Source organism: Canis aureus, chromosome 3 (genome assembly GCF_053574225.1).
Source record: "Canis aureus isolate CA01 chromosome 3, VMU_Caureus_v.1.0, whole genome shotgun sequence".
Lineage (NCBI taxonomy): Eukaryota > Metazoa > Chordata > Mammalia > Carnivora > Canidae > Canis > Canis aureus.
Genome location: NC_135613.1, coordinates 59952919 through 59968130, shown reverse-complemented (window position 1 = coordinate 59968130; position 15212 = coordinate 59952919). Strand labels below are relative to the sequence as shown.

At 47.9% G+C, this 15212-nt stretch overlaps 1 protein-coding gene across 1 annotated transcript in view; it reads left to right on the top strand.

The window, feature by feature from the left end:
- Positions 1 to 10704: 10704 nt before the first annotated feature.
- The window catches only part of TMEM123 (transmembrane protein 123), a 58119-nt gene continuing 53611 nt past the window's right edge, over positions 10705 to 15212 (top strand). Inside the window, exon 1 of the mRNA XM_077893251.1 lies at positions 10705 to 10892. Within this exon, the coding sequence (XP_077749377.1) occupies positions 10793 to 10892 (100 nt within the window). The 5' untranslated portion in view covers positions 10705 to 10792. The remainder of the gene's footprint in view (positions 10893 to 15212) is intronic.

Below are 15212 nucleotides of genomic sequence, written 5' to 3'. Positions count from 1 at the left end.
TTCACATATATTTGTGTCAGTTACAGAAACCTGAAATCCTGTGTGGTTGCCCAGAACAGTCACTTCCATGTTGTAGATGCGATAAGAAAGGAACTAAAAGAAAAATAAATGTCTCTGACACTTTGCTTTTAAAAAATCGACACCCCAAGCATAGGGCTCTCAAAACAATTCACCTGATGGCTGATTGATGCTCTAGGAGTTGCACATTCAAGTGCCACTGGACAGGGAAGTAACCAGGTGAGAAGATTGGTGCAGCCAGTTAGAATGAGCAGGTGAGCAGGTGAGCACCCTGGGATGTTGGGAGGTGTGCTGCCCACAGCTAAGAGCTCTTCCCGCCTCCAGCCTGACTGACAGGACAGGCGGGTTATCCTGGATCTCCTAGCATTTCTAGAGAAAGCAGACATCAGAATTTTTCGTTGCAATGCCCCCAACTTTTACATTTTAACAACTAATTATTTAAAATAGTAAGTGCTATGCTGGTAAATTGCAAAGGCCAAACAAGACCTGTCTCCCACAGGATTTGGCCAGCTGGATTTCCCACTTGCCATATTTGGGTTCCACTGTCCTCACAGAGTTTCAGGGGACTCATTCCAACACATCTTAATGACCCACATCAGTCCACTCTTCTTTCATCAGCCTTTGGCCATGGGACTCTAGGACATCAGAGTTCAGAGATGGTTTAAAAATATCTCATTGGAAAAAAAAAAAAAAAAAGAAATATCTCATTGGGGGCACCTGGCTCAGTGTGTTAAGTTTTTTACTTCAGCTCAGGTCACAACCCCGGGGTCCTGGGATTGAGCCACAGGTAGTGTGAGTCTGCTTCTCCCTCTCCTGCTGCCCCTCCCCTGCTTATGATCTCTCTCACAAAAAAAAAAAAAAAAAAAAATTTAAAAAGAAATATCTCATTAAAAATATTGAATTAATCTATTCTCTCATTAAAAATCATTTTGGGGAACACCCATGTGGCTCAGTGGTTGAGCATCTGCCTTCAGCTCAGGTCATGATCCTGGGATCCTGGGATTGAGTCCCACAATGGCTTCCCTGAAAGGAGCCTGCTTCTCCCTCTGCCTGTGTCTGCCTCTCTCTGTGTCTCTCATGAATAAATAAATAAAACCTTTTTTAAAAATCTCTCATTTTTCATTGTAGTCAAATATAACATAAAACAATTTTATGTGTACAATGCAGTGGCATTAATTACATTCACAGGGTTGTACAACCATCACTACCAGCTATTTCCAAAATTTTTTAATACCCCAACAGAAACTCTGTATTCCTTACACCCCCCAGCACCTTGTAACCTCCAGCCTGTTCCAAGCACCTCAACTGTTTGCAATCACCTATTTGCCTTTTGCATCTGGCTTATTTCACATCACATGATGTTTCCAGAGTCCATCCACATGGTACCATGCATCATAGCTTCATTCCCTTTGCTGGCTGAAGCATACTCCACTGTATACCGTCTATTGTGATTTTTTTTTTTTAGGTGGGCTCCACGCTCAATGTGGAGCTTGAACTCATGACCCCAAGATTGAGAGTCACACGCTCCACCAATTGAGCCAGCCAGGTGCCCCAGTATTGTGGTTATAGTAAGAAACAAACATATATTTGGTCTTCATTTCCCTTTCAGGCATGAGAGCTTCTAAAACCTCAGAATTTCCCAAACTGTGAGAACAGTCAAGGTGTCTTTTGTTATGTTAGTGAGTGGCTTTTGGGTAAGCCCCTTGGTCACCTGAGGATGAGAACTAGTTGCCAGGGCAACCAACCAGGAGATTTGGGGTTGGAAATTGCAGTCCCACCCCCTGATGTCAGGGAGAGAGGGTCTGTAGGACCTGTAGGTAAAAATGCCCACCTGCGGCCAATGGTTACATCAACCATGCCTACGTAATGAAGTATAAAGTATCCATCAATAACCAAAGAGGACAGGTTCATAGAGCATCCAGGGTGACACTGTGGGGATCAGGGCGATAGCCATGTCCCGAGATGGTATAGCTCCGTGCCCTCCCCCACCCCATTCCCACTGATCCTGAGTTCTGTCCTTTTATAATAAGCCAATAATTCAGTGAGTAAAAGGGTTTCCTGAGTTTAGTGAGCCAGTCTAGCAAATTAATCCAACCCAAGGACAGGCCACGGGAACCTCTGGTTCACAGCCAGTGGGTCAAAAGCACAGCTAAGCTGACTGGCAGCTGGCCTCTGAAGTGTGTGTTTGTTGGGAAGCTGGGACTGAGCCCTTACCTGTGCAGTCTGATGTTCTCTCCCCATAGGCAATGTCAGAAGTGAGTTAAATTGGACCCCCCGCTGGTGTCTGAGCACTGCTTGTTGGTGTCGGAAATTGAGCTTAGAACATTTTCTACGTGTCTACCACGTTTGGTTTATCTGTTCCTCTGTTGATGGGTTGTTTCCACTTTTCAATGCTGTCAAAAATGCTATGAATATTGGCTTAAAAATATCTGAGTCCATTTTTTATTCCTTCAGTCTATACCTAACAGTAAAATTGTTGGATTATAGGATAATTCTATATTTAACTTTTTGAGGAACTGCCAACCTGTTTCCCACCATTGGTACCATTTTACAAACCCACCAGCAATGCATGTAAATCCCTTATTTTAAAGGTGAAGAAATCAAGGGTAAAACTGGTTAAATAACTTGACCATATTTGACAGAAAGTCAACTGTAGAGCAGATTCCAGAAACAAATAACTTGAGTCCCAATACAATCCTCTTTCCAAGGTTAACACCGCTGAGATGTAAGTCAGATGATTAGGCAAATGGCAGTGATGTCTGCACAAAGACTGGACCATTGGAAAGAGACTCTTTAAAAAAATTTTTTTTCAAATAAAAAAGAAAGGAAAGAGACTTCTTGGTATATTTGGGGAAAGAATTTGAATAAGCTCTAGATTTTGTTCCTCATATAGAATTTTTAGTCTCTTCTTCCTCAGGTCTAAGCTCTAAGAGAAGATTAAATCATGCTTGTCTCTTGCCTAGTACCTAACTGTAGTCATAGGCACATATTTTATCATTATTACATTTACAGTTCTAAAATAAGGGCTTAAAATATTAATTTAAATGCAATAAGTATTCGTTTTAGAAAAAATGGCAAATTTACAAAAGTGGGGAAAAAAAAGATTACATAGAGAACCATCTATCAGAAAAATTACTACTAAAGCCTGAGTACTTTTTCCGTTTTTTTTTCCCTAAAAATGGTGTTTTTGTTTGATATATATGGTTGGAATTGCAAACTCTTAAAGTTTAAGAAAATTATTGCAATATGGGGGAGGCACGCTTAAAAAATAGATTAAGGAAAAATAGATACTCAGTTCTAGGAAAGGGCCCGATATACCACTAGTGGTTCCTCCTACCAACTCAGCAGCCCTCCTAGTCTTTTGGCATCCCTTTTGGTGGTATGTTATTACTTAACTGTTTATAGAAAAGTTTTATTTATCCAAATATAAGAGCCTCATAAGCTTGGCCATATCTTATACTATTTTGTTCCTTCCTCCATGCTACAACTACAGTTGGTGCTCAGCAAAGAAGTTTTGGATGATTTTCACTGATTTCATATCACCCTCAAGGTGCAACATTCCTCTGAGTCTTCAGTAAGGGGTAACCCAACCCAGGCCCTACAGGGCTTCCCACTCCACATTCAAAAATTAGTTCAGCCATCAAAGGCCATTTAAATATCGTTTGAGGGGCACCTGAGTCACTTAGTCAATTGGGCATCTGACTTTTTATCTCAACTCAGGTCATGACCTCGGAGTCCTGAGAGTGAGCCCTGCATCAAGCCCTGCATCCAGCTCCAAACTTAGCAGGAGTATACTTGAGGTTCTCCCTCTCCCTCTGCCCCTCCTCCTGCTTGCTCACACACTCTCTCTCTCTCTCTCTCTAAAATGAATAAATCTTCAAATGTCATGTGAATCTTTTGTTTGCCTAACTTGAAGAATACTGAATGGGATTCAACACATAACCCATAATAACACTTCTCCCCCCAGGCCCCAGCTCCCTCTCTCCAAGTCTCAAGGCTACAGGGGACTCAAAGCCCAGTCTCAAAATTATCGCCAAAAATTCTCTCTGAACTCCATCCTTTGTGGTTTTTGGTCTCACTTTTCTTTCCTATTCCTTTGATTTCTATTGCTTCTTCCTTCTAGCCATTAAAGACAGCCCTTTGAGTCTTGGTATGCATTCTTGCTCTTCCGGGTGACCCCCACTCTTCTGGGCCACTGATCATGTGTTATGAGAGCCTGGGCATGGCGGTGGCACACTCAGCCACCCTCTTGGCTAGAGACACAGGAGTTAGGACTCGGGGGAATATGGGAGGGACTGGGAAAAATCACAAATGCCTGTAATGTATTATCCTGACTTTATTCTCATTACACGATGGAATTCTCACACATTATTTATTTGAGGTGGACTACAGAAAGGTCTTTGGAAAAAATTACTTGGCAAACTATAAGGGTAAGATGATGAGTTTTCTTTGAGGAAGAAGGTTCCTGCATATGTGTCCTCTGCTCTTCAGAGTGTCCACCTTGAGGACACAGCAGACTTGATACAAATGGTTTAACCCTTTGATCTTACCACGCAAAGTCTTGGGCCTTCTGACCCTTGAAACTAAAAACTTCCTCTGGAGTCAGCTCAGAGGTCCGTCTCTTGTGGGTATAATGAGGCCACCACAAGGTACACTCTCTTGTCTTCCACACAGAGAAGTTTTCATTTTCCTCTCTTCTACTTTCTGAATAATTTGTGTGAAATTCTCTCCAAATTTTGTAGTCACTTTAGCTCACATCCATGTTATCACTGATAATACTTGCCCAATATTGAAATCATGTTGATATAGAGGGGTCTTTTGTTGCACTCTTTCGGCTTTATTTCCCCAACACTCCAAGGATCCTCCAAAAAACCAGTTTCATCTCTTCAACTATATTTCTTATTTTCTTCTCTGTCCAGTCAGGTAATAGCCACAGTGCACGACTTGTAGGTGAGAGGGCACTTCAGTAACACCCAGAGCCACTCAGTGACCTCCTTGACCCAGGAAGACACCAACACAGGATCATGGAAATCTTTGGTTCCACCGGGGGGGCTCTCTGTGTGCCTTCTGGAGGGAGGCTGCTCTGAGGGGCTCAGAAATGACAGAGGGACAGTGAGATAGAGTTCAGAAAGTACGTGTGAATATTCTGGGCCACAGGGTGTGGAGCTACTGCCCACCCACTTACTGAAGCCACAAACTGAAGGCTCAGCCTTAATATCTCTTTCCCTCAAGTACCGCATCCAGTTGAATCCACACCCCTAACCCATTTGCTGCTTCCATTGTCATTACATACATAACAGGCTCCTGACCAGACTCCTCGTTTCTACTCTTGCTCCTCAAGAGCAGCCCGTGTAACCTTTCCTAAAAATATAAATCGTAATGTGTCACTTTGTCAGTTCTCCAATGGCTTTCCATCTGCCCCGGTTCACTGGGCTTTGGCCACAGTGGCTTCCTTTCTTGTGCCTCAACACACCAAGCTTGGTTGAAATGTACTACCCCTGGTTTTTTCACATGGCTCCTTTTAAGGACTCAAGACTGTAAGTGTCCCCATTACCTCCTTAGAGAAGACTTCCTTGACTACTTATCCTGAACAACTACCCTGATGTTCTGCGTCACACTATGGAGCACTCACTCCCAGCGCTTCCTTGTGGGGCTGGGTTCACTCAATGGCTCTAACTCCTGTTGAGCTAGTGGAGCATGAGCCCTCTTCCTCCCCTTCGAGATGGGAGGCAGGAAATACCCAGCAGGGATCAAGACGACAAGACCTTTATATCAGATCTTTTTGTACTTCCCCATAATGGCTCTTTTATCTTTTGTCGCTATGATTAGCCATGAGTCTTGCTACAGAATGTGCTCGTGGTCCAGGGCAGCTAGTGCTGCCGGGGACTTGCAGCCAGCTCCATAGGAAGGCTCACAGAAGTGAGGACGCTGCGGGGGAGTAGGGGGCAGGTGGCTTTCACTGACCGGGTCCCTGCAGCCTCCTCCAGAGAAGAGCTGAGGGTGAAACCAGGAGCTGACCTATAGCCTGGCACTAACAGCAGTGGAAGAGCCCAGCACCTTGGCCTTGGCCCCTGGGGCTTGTCTTCCTCCCATCCTCAAGGTACAACATAATCCTGTCCAGGTCACATATGGGAAACTAACCACCCCCCAACTCCCCCACCTCCATCACCCTCACCTCCCCCCTCTCCTGCCAAATCCTTTGGATTCAGACACAGCTCTCTACTCCTTTTTTGTGAAGCCCTTCCTTAGTAGTCCAGGCGGAACTCTCTCTAATCTGACTTCCTTGTTTGGGGAGGAAACTCCACCTGTGTAGGCGTCCATTGTTCCTGCTGGATCTTCACCGTGAATTGTTTCTGGCTTGTTGTATTTTTCTTATGCTGTTGCCTTAATGTGAGAATCCTACAGAGCACTGAATACAAAATCAATACCCAGTAATCTTTTTGGATTACTGGTACTCTGAGGGAAGAAACAAGAAGGAAAAACAAGGAGCAGAGGGAAGAAGGCCTGAGAAAAGCCGGGGCTTCCAAGCACAGGGAGAGGAAGCAGAGGTGCAGGAGAGGGGGGAAACCCAAGGAATCAGCTTTCACTGGGAACTCATAATCACCATGCATGACATGCTGCCCATCTGCCAGAGTGGAAGGCGACAGGAAATTGGCAGGAACAGGGAAATGGCCACAGACCAACTCACACTTTCCTTACATCCTCCCGCTGCCTTGTCATGCTTGCTGCTCCCTCACGATCCCAAAGTCCCGCAAATTCTGATTCCTTCCTCTTGCAAATACTGACTTATCAACAGACCGGCGTGTACGTGGCTAGACCTGTGCACATCTAACCAGATGACCATTCCCTTATCACCTCTTGTTCTTTTGATGAATAAAAACTTACTGTGGGATATAAGCAAGTTTCAGTGATAAAACATGGAATCTCTATCTCTCTATCTCCTGTACAGTCATAACAGATGCATCATCTGCCACTCTTACCTCCCTCAATGGGATCTATCATTTCATGGGGCAGGTAAATCTGTATTATTTGCTATTTCCCAGCACCTAGCATCATGCCTGGTGTATGACATGTGTTCGATAAATTTTTGGATATCGATTACTTGAATGGATGATGGTTCTAGTCTCTGCTTCATGTTCGGGTGACCTTCAGTCTAAGACACAGACGTGTGGGAAATACAGAATGGACAGAACAGAACTGCTGAGCGAGAAGAGTAACAGAGGTTGGCTCTGCCTCTGTCTACCCAAAAACCCACACATGTAAATTGAGTGCCTTCAATGTGATGGGACTTGTGTTAGATTCTCAGACAGAGCCCTGCTTTTCCATGATCGCATCGTAGTGTCCATCACACTCTGTCAGCCACTAGACTGTAAACTCTGGCAGGACATTGGCCATTGTGTTGTAAGTGCTCAGTAGTTGACAAGGCACCTAAATGGACGTGATAGCCTTCTGGGGGAAGAAGACATATCCCATTGTATAGAGTCAGGATCCTTAGTTGAGAGAAGAAAAGCTGACTGTTGCGGATGTAGCAGAGAAGGAGGGCGTTGAAGATACTGGGTGGCTCTCTAGATTGTTGGAAGTTGTAGAGAATCATGACCAAAGCTAAGTCCCCAACCCGGCAAAACTAGTCCAGTGAGAGACAGTTTCTACGGCAGCTCCCAGTCAATACTACACCTGCATCAGAAACTCAATCTTACCTCCACTGAGAAACTGCTGTTGCTGGGAGCACTGCCAACCAAGCCAGTCACCTCTGCTGCTATCCACATCAGCAACACAAGCAACTGCAGACAGGGCCTGTGTCCTCACTCAAACCCAGATTTAAGTTTCACGTGGATGAGCAGGATTGGCACAGCCTAGGTCACCTTCTGGAGCCCAGCTGCAAGGGAGGCTGGGGATTTGAGATCTAAAGCAAGACAAGCTATTCCAACAGTGATGAGTGACCAAAAATATGACCAGTGTCCACTGTATTACAGCAGTACAGATAGGAGAGAAATCTGAAATATGCTCTCAGAGATAGTGTCTGGTTCTCAGGGAACTTGCATCCTTGAGGAAGAGACTAACAATAAGCATATAAATGACCCTAATGACGGATAGTGCTAGATGCTACAAAGACACATAAAACTGTAAGGTGGGTGTCTAAGACAAGCTTTTCTGAGCTGAGCAAACACCTACATGGCATGAGGGGCAGCCAGCAGAGTCCCTGAGGTAGGAACTGATTTGTCATTTCTAAAAAAAACAAAGGCAGCTGGGGCTAAGTAAGTGAACAGGGAGAGGGTAGAAAACAGGGCTGGAAGAGCACTGGGGCCATATGGTGTAGGGCCACGATTCTGGCCTCTGGAAAGTGGCAGGGGAACAGCATGATCGTTCAGTATTCTAGAACGATCATGCTGGCTGGCTGCTGTGAGAAGAGGGTGGAATCAGGTGAGCAAACAATCAAAGTACGGGCAAGTGGATCAGGTCCACCTGATTTCTGGGGAGAAGTGAGACATGGAGAGAATTTCGAGAGATGAGTGAAAAGTACCCAGGAAAGGAGGTCAGGACGCATCCTGGCAAAGGGAAGAGCAGGAGCAAATGCACAACAGCATGGAAGGCCCTGGAATATTTGCAGAATGCTGAGGAGCCTGGTGAGGTTCCAGAGACAATAGACATCTAGGTCTCCTAGACTGCCAAAGCCTCCAGTGCTGCTCTATGTGAGTAACTCCTCACTCACCAAAGTAAAGTGCAGTGATGGGGGCAGAGCCAGACACGAAGCTGGGGACAGATCTTCCCCAGGGAGTCCAGGCGTCCCCTAGGACTTCCTACAAGTGCAGGAGGGTCATAGTTCCTTGTCCTTCTACCACTCCCTCCTTAGACTGGAGGAAACTGTGGGCCAACCCAGTCGTGTGCCATTACCATCAAAGCAAAGCTGGTAGTGTGGAAATCAGATAACAGGCAAGATCTAAGGGTGTCAATGTCATTCCCAGGAGAAAATGCCAAGTGACATCTTGTCTTCTATACTTTCTCATCTCTCTTCTGGAGGCAAGTTATGTTCCAGTCCAGACTCCCAGGGACACATACCCTGAGCCCTAAAGGAAGCATTCGAAGTAGGCTGACCAGAAGAATAAGAGGAGAGTATTTCAGAAGAGAGAACAATACGCAAGTGCCCAGGAACCAGAAGCACCCGAATCCACGGTCAGGCGAACCAGGGCTAGAAAGGCCGGTTGGACTCAGGTTGTGAAATCCTTGGCTGATGGGCTAGACAATCACCTGAGCAACTGATTCTCAAGCCAGATTCCCCACTTGGGTAAAGAAATCAAAACCTCAATGTGCAGTGTATGCTTTAGTCTGCGTGGATGCCAGGGAGTATGTGCTGGCTGGCTCCCGTCCACAGATGGAAATCTTCAGATTGAGGGCAGATTGCCCCATTTAGTCTCTACCATCAGTCCTGTTCTTACTGGTAGACTTATCTGAGGCCTGAAAGTCCTATCTGTCCTCACAGTTTTGGGAATTTAGCTGCAATGATGTGGCCTTTATATCATAAAATCTGGGTCAGATGTCAAAGATCTGCACATGTAGAGAGAGGGTTGCAGGCAGGGGCTCACCGCCATTTCAAGCACCCTGGACCCTCTGTCCTTCCGCCCAAAGCGGGACCTGGGCTGCTCTGCACCTCAGCTGTGGGTGTCTCACGTCCCTCCCCGGGTCTGAGCAAGAACCAAACGCGGGCCTGGGAAGTACTGCAAGTGAGCAGGGGCTGCGAGGGCTTCGGAGGGACTTGGCCAAGCACTACCCAGGTCAGGTTCTGCCATGCGCGCAGGGCCCCGGGAAGGAGGCCCAGGTGCAGGAGCCGGCGCCGGGCATCAGGTGCACTGTGGGGTACAGGTGCCACTCTGCGGGCCACCCCCCCCCCCCGTCTGCCCTCAGCGGACAGCGGGTAAAAAAAATAACTGTGTATGTGTATGGGCTGTGTATGGGCACAGTGTCAGCCTCCCAACACCTTTAAGGAAACACCTACATCCATGCCCTCCAGCTCTTTTCCTGCAAGCAGATTCCTCGGGGGCGTTTGTTAGCAGGACGGGCCTTTCCCGAAAGCATATGGCCGAGCGGGCTTCCCCAGAGGGGCCCACGGCTGTGCTCCGCGTGCATCTGAGCGCTTACCGTGCACATCCCCCGCCCCAACGCGGCCTGGGTCACACAGGGCTCCCGCGACCCCTGCGACCCTGCACAAGTCCCGCCCATCCGAGCTCTGCTCCTCTCAGCCCCGGCCCTCCCGCCACGATCAAAGACTGACTTCCGGGCCTCGCGAGGCCCATCCCCAGGGCCGGGAGAGGCCGGGCTCCGGCTCTGCTCAGCTGCAACAGGACCGCGGCTTCCGACCAGAAAAGAAACCCGCCACCCGCCGGGGGCCCGTCAGTCAGCCAGCCAGGCCCCGCCCCTTCCGGGCCCGGCCCTCCTCTCGGCCCCGCCCCGCCCCGCCCGCTTCCCGGGCAAGTCCCGCCCCCGCCTCCTGGCCACGCCCCTCGCATAGGCCAAGCCCCGCCTCCTCGCGCCGGCTCCTCCTTCCCCCGCCCCGCGCGCCGCTTTGCCGCCCCACCTCAGCCGCGGCCCACGCCGGCCCCGCCCCCTCGCCCGGCCCCGCCCCTCGCCCGGCCCCGCCCCCTCGCCCGGCCCCGCCCCGCCCGTCGCCCCAGGCCGGCTCCCGCGCCCTATTTGGGCATCGGGGGGCCGGCGGCGGGAGGCGGCGCGGCGGACGCTGGGTCGGGGAGCCGCGAGGCCGCCGCGTCCTGCCGTCGGAACAATGGGAGTGGGCGCGCGCGGGGCCTGGGCGGCGCTGGTCCTGGGCGTGCTGCTGATGCTGGCGCTGCTCAAGGCGGCTGTGGACAGCTCGGGCCTGGACGGTAGGTGCGGGCGGGCGGGCGGGCGGGGAACCCGAGGCTCCGGCGGGCAGGGCGCGCCACCTGCGGGTCCGCAGGCGCGGGGCGGGGCGGGGCGGGCCCCCTCTCTAGACCCGCGTGTGGACCCGGGCCGGGAGCCTCGGATGGGCCCCGTGGAGCCCGGACGCCCCAGACGCGGGAAGGGGGAGCTGTGGGGCACTCCCCGCCCCGCCACGGGGGCACCTGCCGCGGCGCACCTGCGGCGCACCTGGGGTGGCGGCTGCCGGGTGTGCGCCCCGCGCGGTGGTGCTGCGGTTCCGGGAGGCGGGGGGGGGGGGGGCGGGGGGCGGGGGTGTCTGGAAAGTCCCGGAGGAAGAGTCTGGGGGCGGGAGGGGCTCGGGGAAGAGCCCGGGGGCGGGCGGCTCGGGGAACAGTCTGGGGGGGCTGGGAACCTCACTTCCTTTGGTCAGCGATTGGAGCTGCTGGTCACCATAATGGCCGGTAAACTACGGTAAGTTATTTTCAGTGACTCGAGTTTTCCCTACTTTTAAGTTCTGTCCACTGGCTGTTTGTTGGACCTTAGAGGAGTTTTATCCAGGAAAAGATAAAGACCTCAGTTCAGGCACAGCACCTGCTTTGCTTAGAATAATCGGGGTGAAAGAGACAACAATTTTCCTTTGTTTTGCTCATTTTGTTGTTCTTTGGCTTTGCTGAATTGTGCACGTCAGAAGTCGGCTTTGCAGACCCGATTCTGAAATTATTTAAGAAAACAATGATAAGCAAATCACATCTATCCTATTTTCAACAGATTGTAAGGTGAACAATCTGGAACCAAATCAGTCTATTTTGGTGCTAAGTTTAAACCAATATTTTTAGGGGAAAGTCTCCCTTTTTTGTTATTTTGTGAAAGTAAACCTTTTTCTTGTCTCTCTGATGAATTACTGATTAGAGAAACTAAGTGTCCTTGCTTTACTTTTTTTTTCCCTAATAACACAGATTTTTTTTTTGCCCTATTTTAATACTCACTGTTATGTTTATTAAAGTCTCGCTAGAAGTTAATGCTATTTGGAAATCTTGGAATGAATGCTCCATTATAGGAGAGCCTTCATTTCATGAACGAATATAGCCAACAAGAGCTGGAATCCGTTTCTACCAACTCTAATGTCACTTTGAAATTAGAATAGAAGGTTCTGTAGAGAATTTCTCAAAACAAGTATCATTATGAAATTCAGTAACTTTTAACAATAATACAAGAGCTTATACAGTATTTTTTACTAGACACCCTTCCTGTGTATTCCCCATTATGCTAATTTAGGCCCACATATCATGCCATTGGATCCTTGCAGTATTATTCTCACTTTATAAATGGAAAAAACTGAGGCTTAAAAAATTGCCTAACTTTTTCAATGTAAAACAGCTATTACATGTTTGATTTCAGAGATTAAAATTCCCAACTCTCAATTTGCCATTTTGCCACTCAAGCCATTTTAGGTGGTGTTGGCTATTCAAGTAGATAATGCTTAAATGTATAATCTGCTATTGCCCAGAATATTGTAGGAGAAGATAAGAACATGGAGATTCTTTTTTTTTTTTTTTTAAATATCCTGCACAGTCTGCTGTGTAGCTTCAAAAATATCCTTAGCTGGAGGAGTGAGGGAGGTGATGAGCAGGTGAGCAAAGCAGTGAGCAGGATTGATATTGGCAGTGCAGGAAGACATGGTGTGGGGGTGGGGTTATTCAATCAGGACCTTTGGTAGCAAGTGGCCAAAACCCACCTGGAACAACCTTAGTGGAAAGCAGGGACTTTACTTGGTCTGCCACTGGAAGTCTAGGGTGACTTCAGAAATGCACTACCAAGTGTTGCAATAGGGCACCAGGAAAAAGTCATTTCCACTCCCTTGATTACACCTGTCAGCTCCCAGGGGAGCTGAGCCATTGTTCAAGTGTTGTCAGCCTGTTGGTGGGGATGATAGTAGGGTTCAGGGAGGGACTTCAAGTAGCAGGGACTTTCTAAAGTGAGTCCCAGGCGCCAGGCACCATCACAGTGGGCAGTTAGGAGAGTAAATTAATCTCTAGTCGGTGCCACTTCATGAATGTAAGTTTCTTCTCTTCCATTTAGTGCATCGTTGTATGTTAATACTTAGTCTCTGTCAAGTAAAGCATCATCCTCTTTAGAGTTGGATGTCCTGGTATTGTCTCCTAGGATACAAAACCAGTGCCTACCTATCGTAATTGATTTGAAAAGGAGAAAGGCTCTAAAAGAAGAAAGGTCCTAGAGCTACAAAGATCATCAGCTTTTGTCTCCTTTTTCAAGCAAAAAAGGTTGCTGGGACATAATATATCCTGAGTGATGACAGCAGGGAGAGAGAAAGAGGAGGCTCCTGCTGTGGTCTAGGCAGAGGGCTGTGGCACATTGGCCCGTGTATAAGTGCATGGATTCCTTTTGTGTTTGGCGGGGGGGGGAGGGGTGGTGACACTGAACAATCACCTGCGAACGGACTGGAGGAGAGAATGGGGACACACAGGAATCGAGGATGACCTCTTGGTGTGGGGACTGAACAGTTGGTAATTCCACCACCGAGAAGCCTGGGAGAGAAGCAAGTTTATAGTAGAAAATCAGCCCTTTCTTTTGGCACTTCCACATATAGGCTTTGTAGTCAAACAGCTTGGTCCAAGTCCAGGCTCTGCCACATACTAGCCAGGTGGCCTTCTCTGGGCCTCACTTTCCTGTCACTGCAAAGTGGTATATTCCTGTCTCAGAATTGTTGGCCAGGCTAAGTGAGCTAGTGCAAGTTACATGCTCCCCAGGAGGCCTGGTGTGGTGGAAGCTCTTTATAATACTGGCAAGTACTTGATGCCAGCTGTTGCATACAGCAGGTATGCACTCGATGCCAGCTGCTGCATATAGCAGGTATACACTCGATGCCTGCTTCTGCCTCCAGTAGGCTGGTACACAAAGCCTAGAGTCATCCCTTCACGAATCCCTAAAGTAAGGGTTGCCCTTAGAGGCATCAGTAAAGGGTCATCTCATTCTAGCAGAGTCATGACCTTGATCTTCTTCATGTTTAATCTTCACACCACATCCTTTGTGATAAATGGAATAATTGCATTAAGAGGAAGAAATTTGCACAGGGTAAAGATAGGTCCTTCAAAGTTGTTATTTCTTACGTTGTAGTTTGAGAGGCTTTTGGGTTAGGGAGTGCTACCTTTGTGAATAATACACTTATTCTCTTCCCATATGCTGCATATATTCAATATCCCATTATACAAAGACCCAGATTGAGTAAACCACTCTGAAAAGTTGCTTAACTGGGGCATAGAATTCTTCTGAAGTTTTTCCAAATCTTAAGGTACTAATCAAAAATTAAAAGAATCCTACTTCTATAAAAAGGCTTGCAATTAAAAATGAAAATATATAATGAATATATATTACGTATAAAGAATATAACATCACCATCAGGAAAATGAAAATCGAAACCACAAGGAAATATCATTTCACACCTGTCAAAATGCTAGAATAAACAAGAAACAACAGGTGTTGGTGAGGATGTGGAGAAAGAGGAACTCTCTTACACTGTTAGGAATGCAGTGGTGCAGCCACTGTGGAGAACAGTGTGGAGGGTTCTCAGAAATAGAGCTACCTTGTGATCCGGCAGTTCTACTTCTGGATGTGTATTCAAAGAAAATGAGGACAGTTATTTGAAATGATATGTACACCCATGTTTATTGCAGCCACCGAGTGTCCCCTGGTAGGTGAGGGGGTCAGGGAACATTACTGGATTATAAAAGGACTGAAATCCTGCCATTTGCAACAATGTGGCTAGAGCTAAAGAGTATTATGCTAAGTGAAATAAGTCAGAGAAAGACAAACACCAGATGATTTCACTCAGATGTGGAGTTTAAGGAAAAATGAACAAACAGAGAAACAAACTCTAAAGTATAGAGAACAAACTAGTGGTTGCCAGAGGGGAAGTAGGAAAGCAACAGAAAGTCCTACCCACTCATCTTGTGTCCATGGTATGAAGATAAGGGTCTCCGTGGTAAGAGGCCCCGGGTGCTGAGCGTAGAAGGGGCCCTCACAGGCGGTCGGCTGTGCTCCCGAGAGCGTGTCCTTGCGTGGGCGAGCGCACTGCAGTAGCCAGCCCACGGTCAGTACCACGTAGGCCCCGTGTGTTCTGCCCTGAAAACCCCGGTGAGATAGTCCCGTGCTCCCTGGCAGTTGAAGGTGTTTCCCAGCAGCAGTGGCCGAGGCAGAACCTGCGTGCAATGCTGTGCCTTCCCGCACGCCCCACCACACCCAGCGGCCGGCGTCCTTAGATGTTGGATGCTTTTTCATCACAGGAT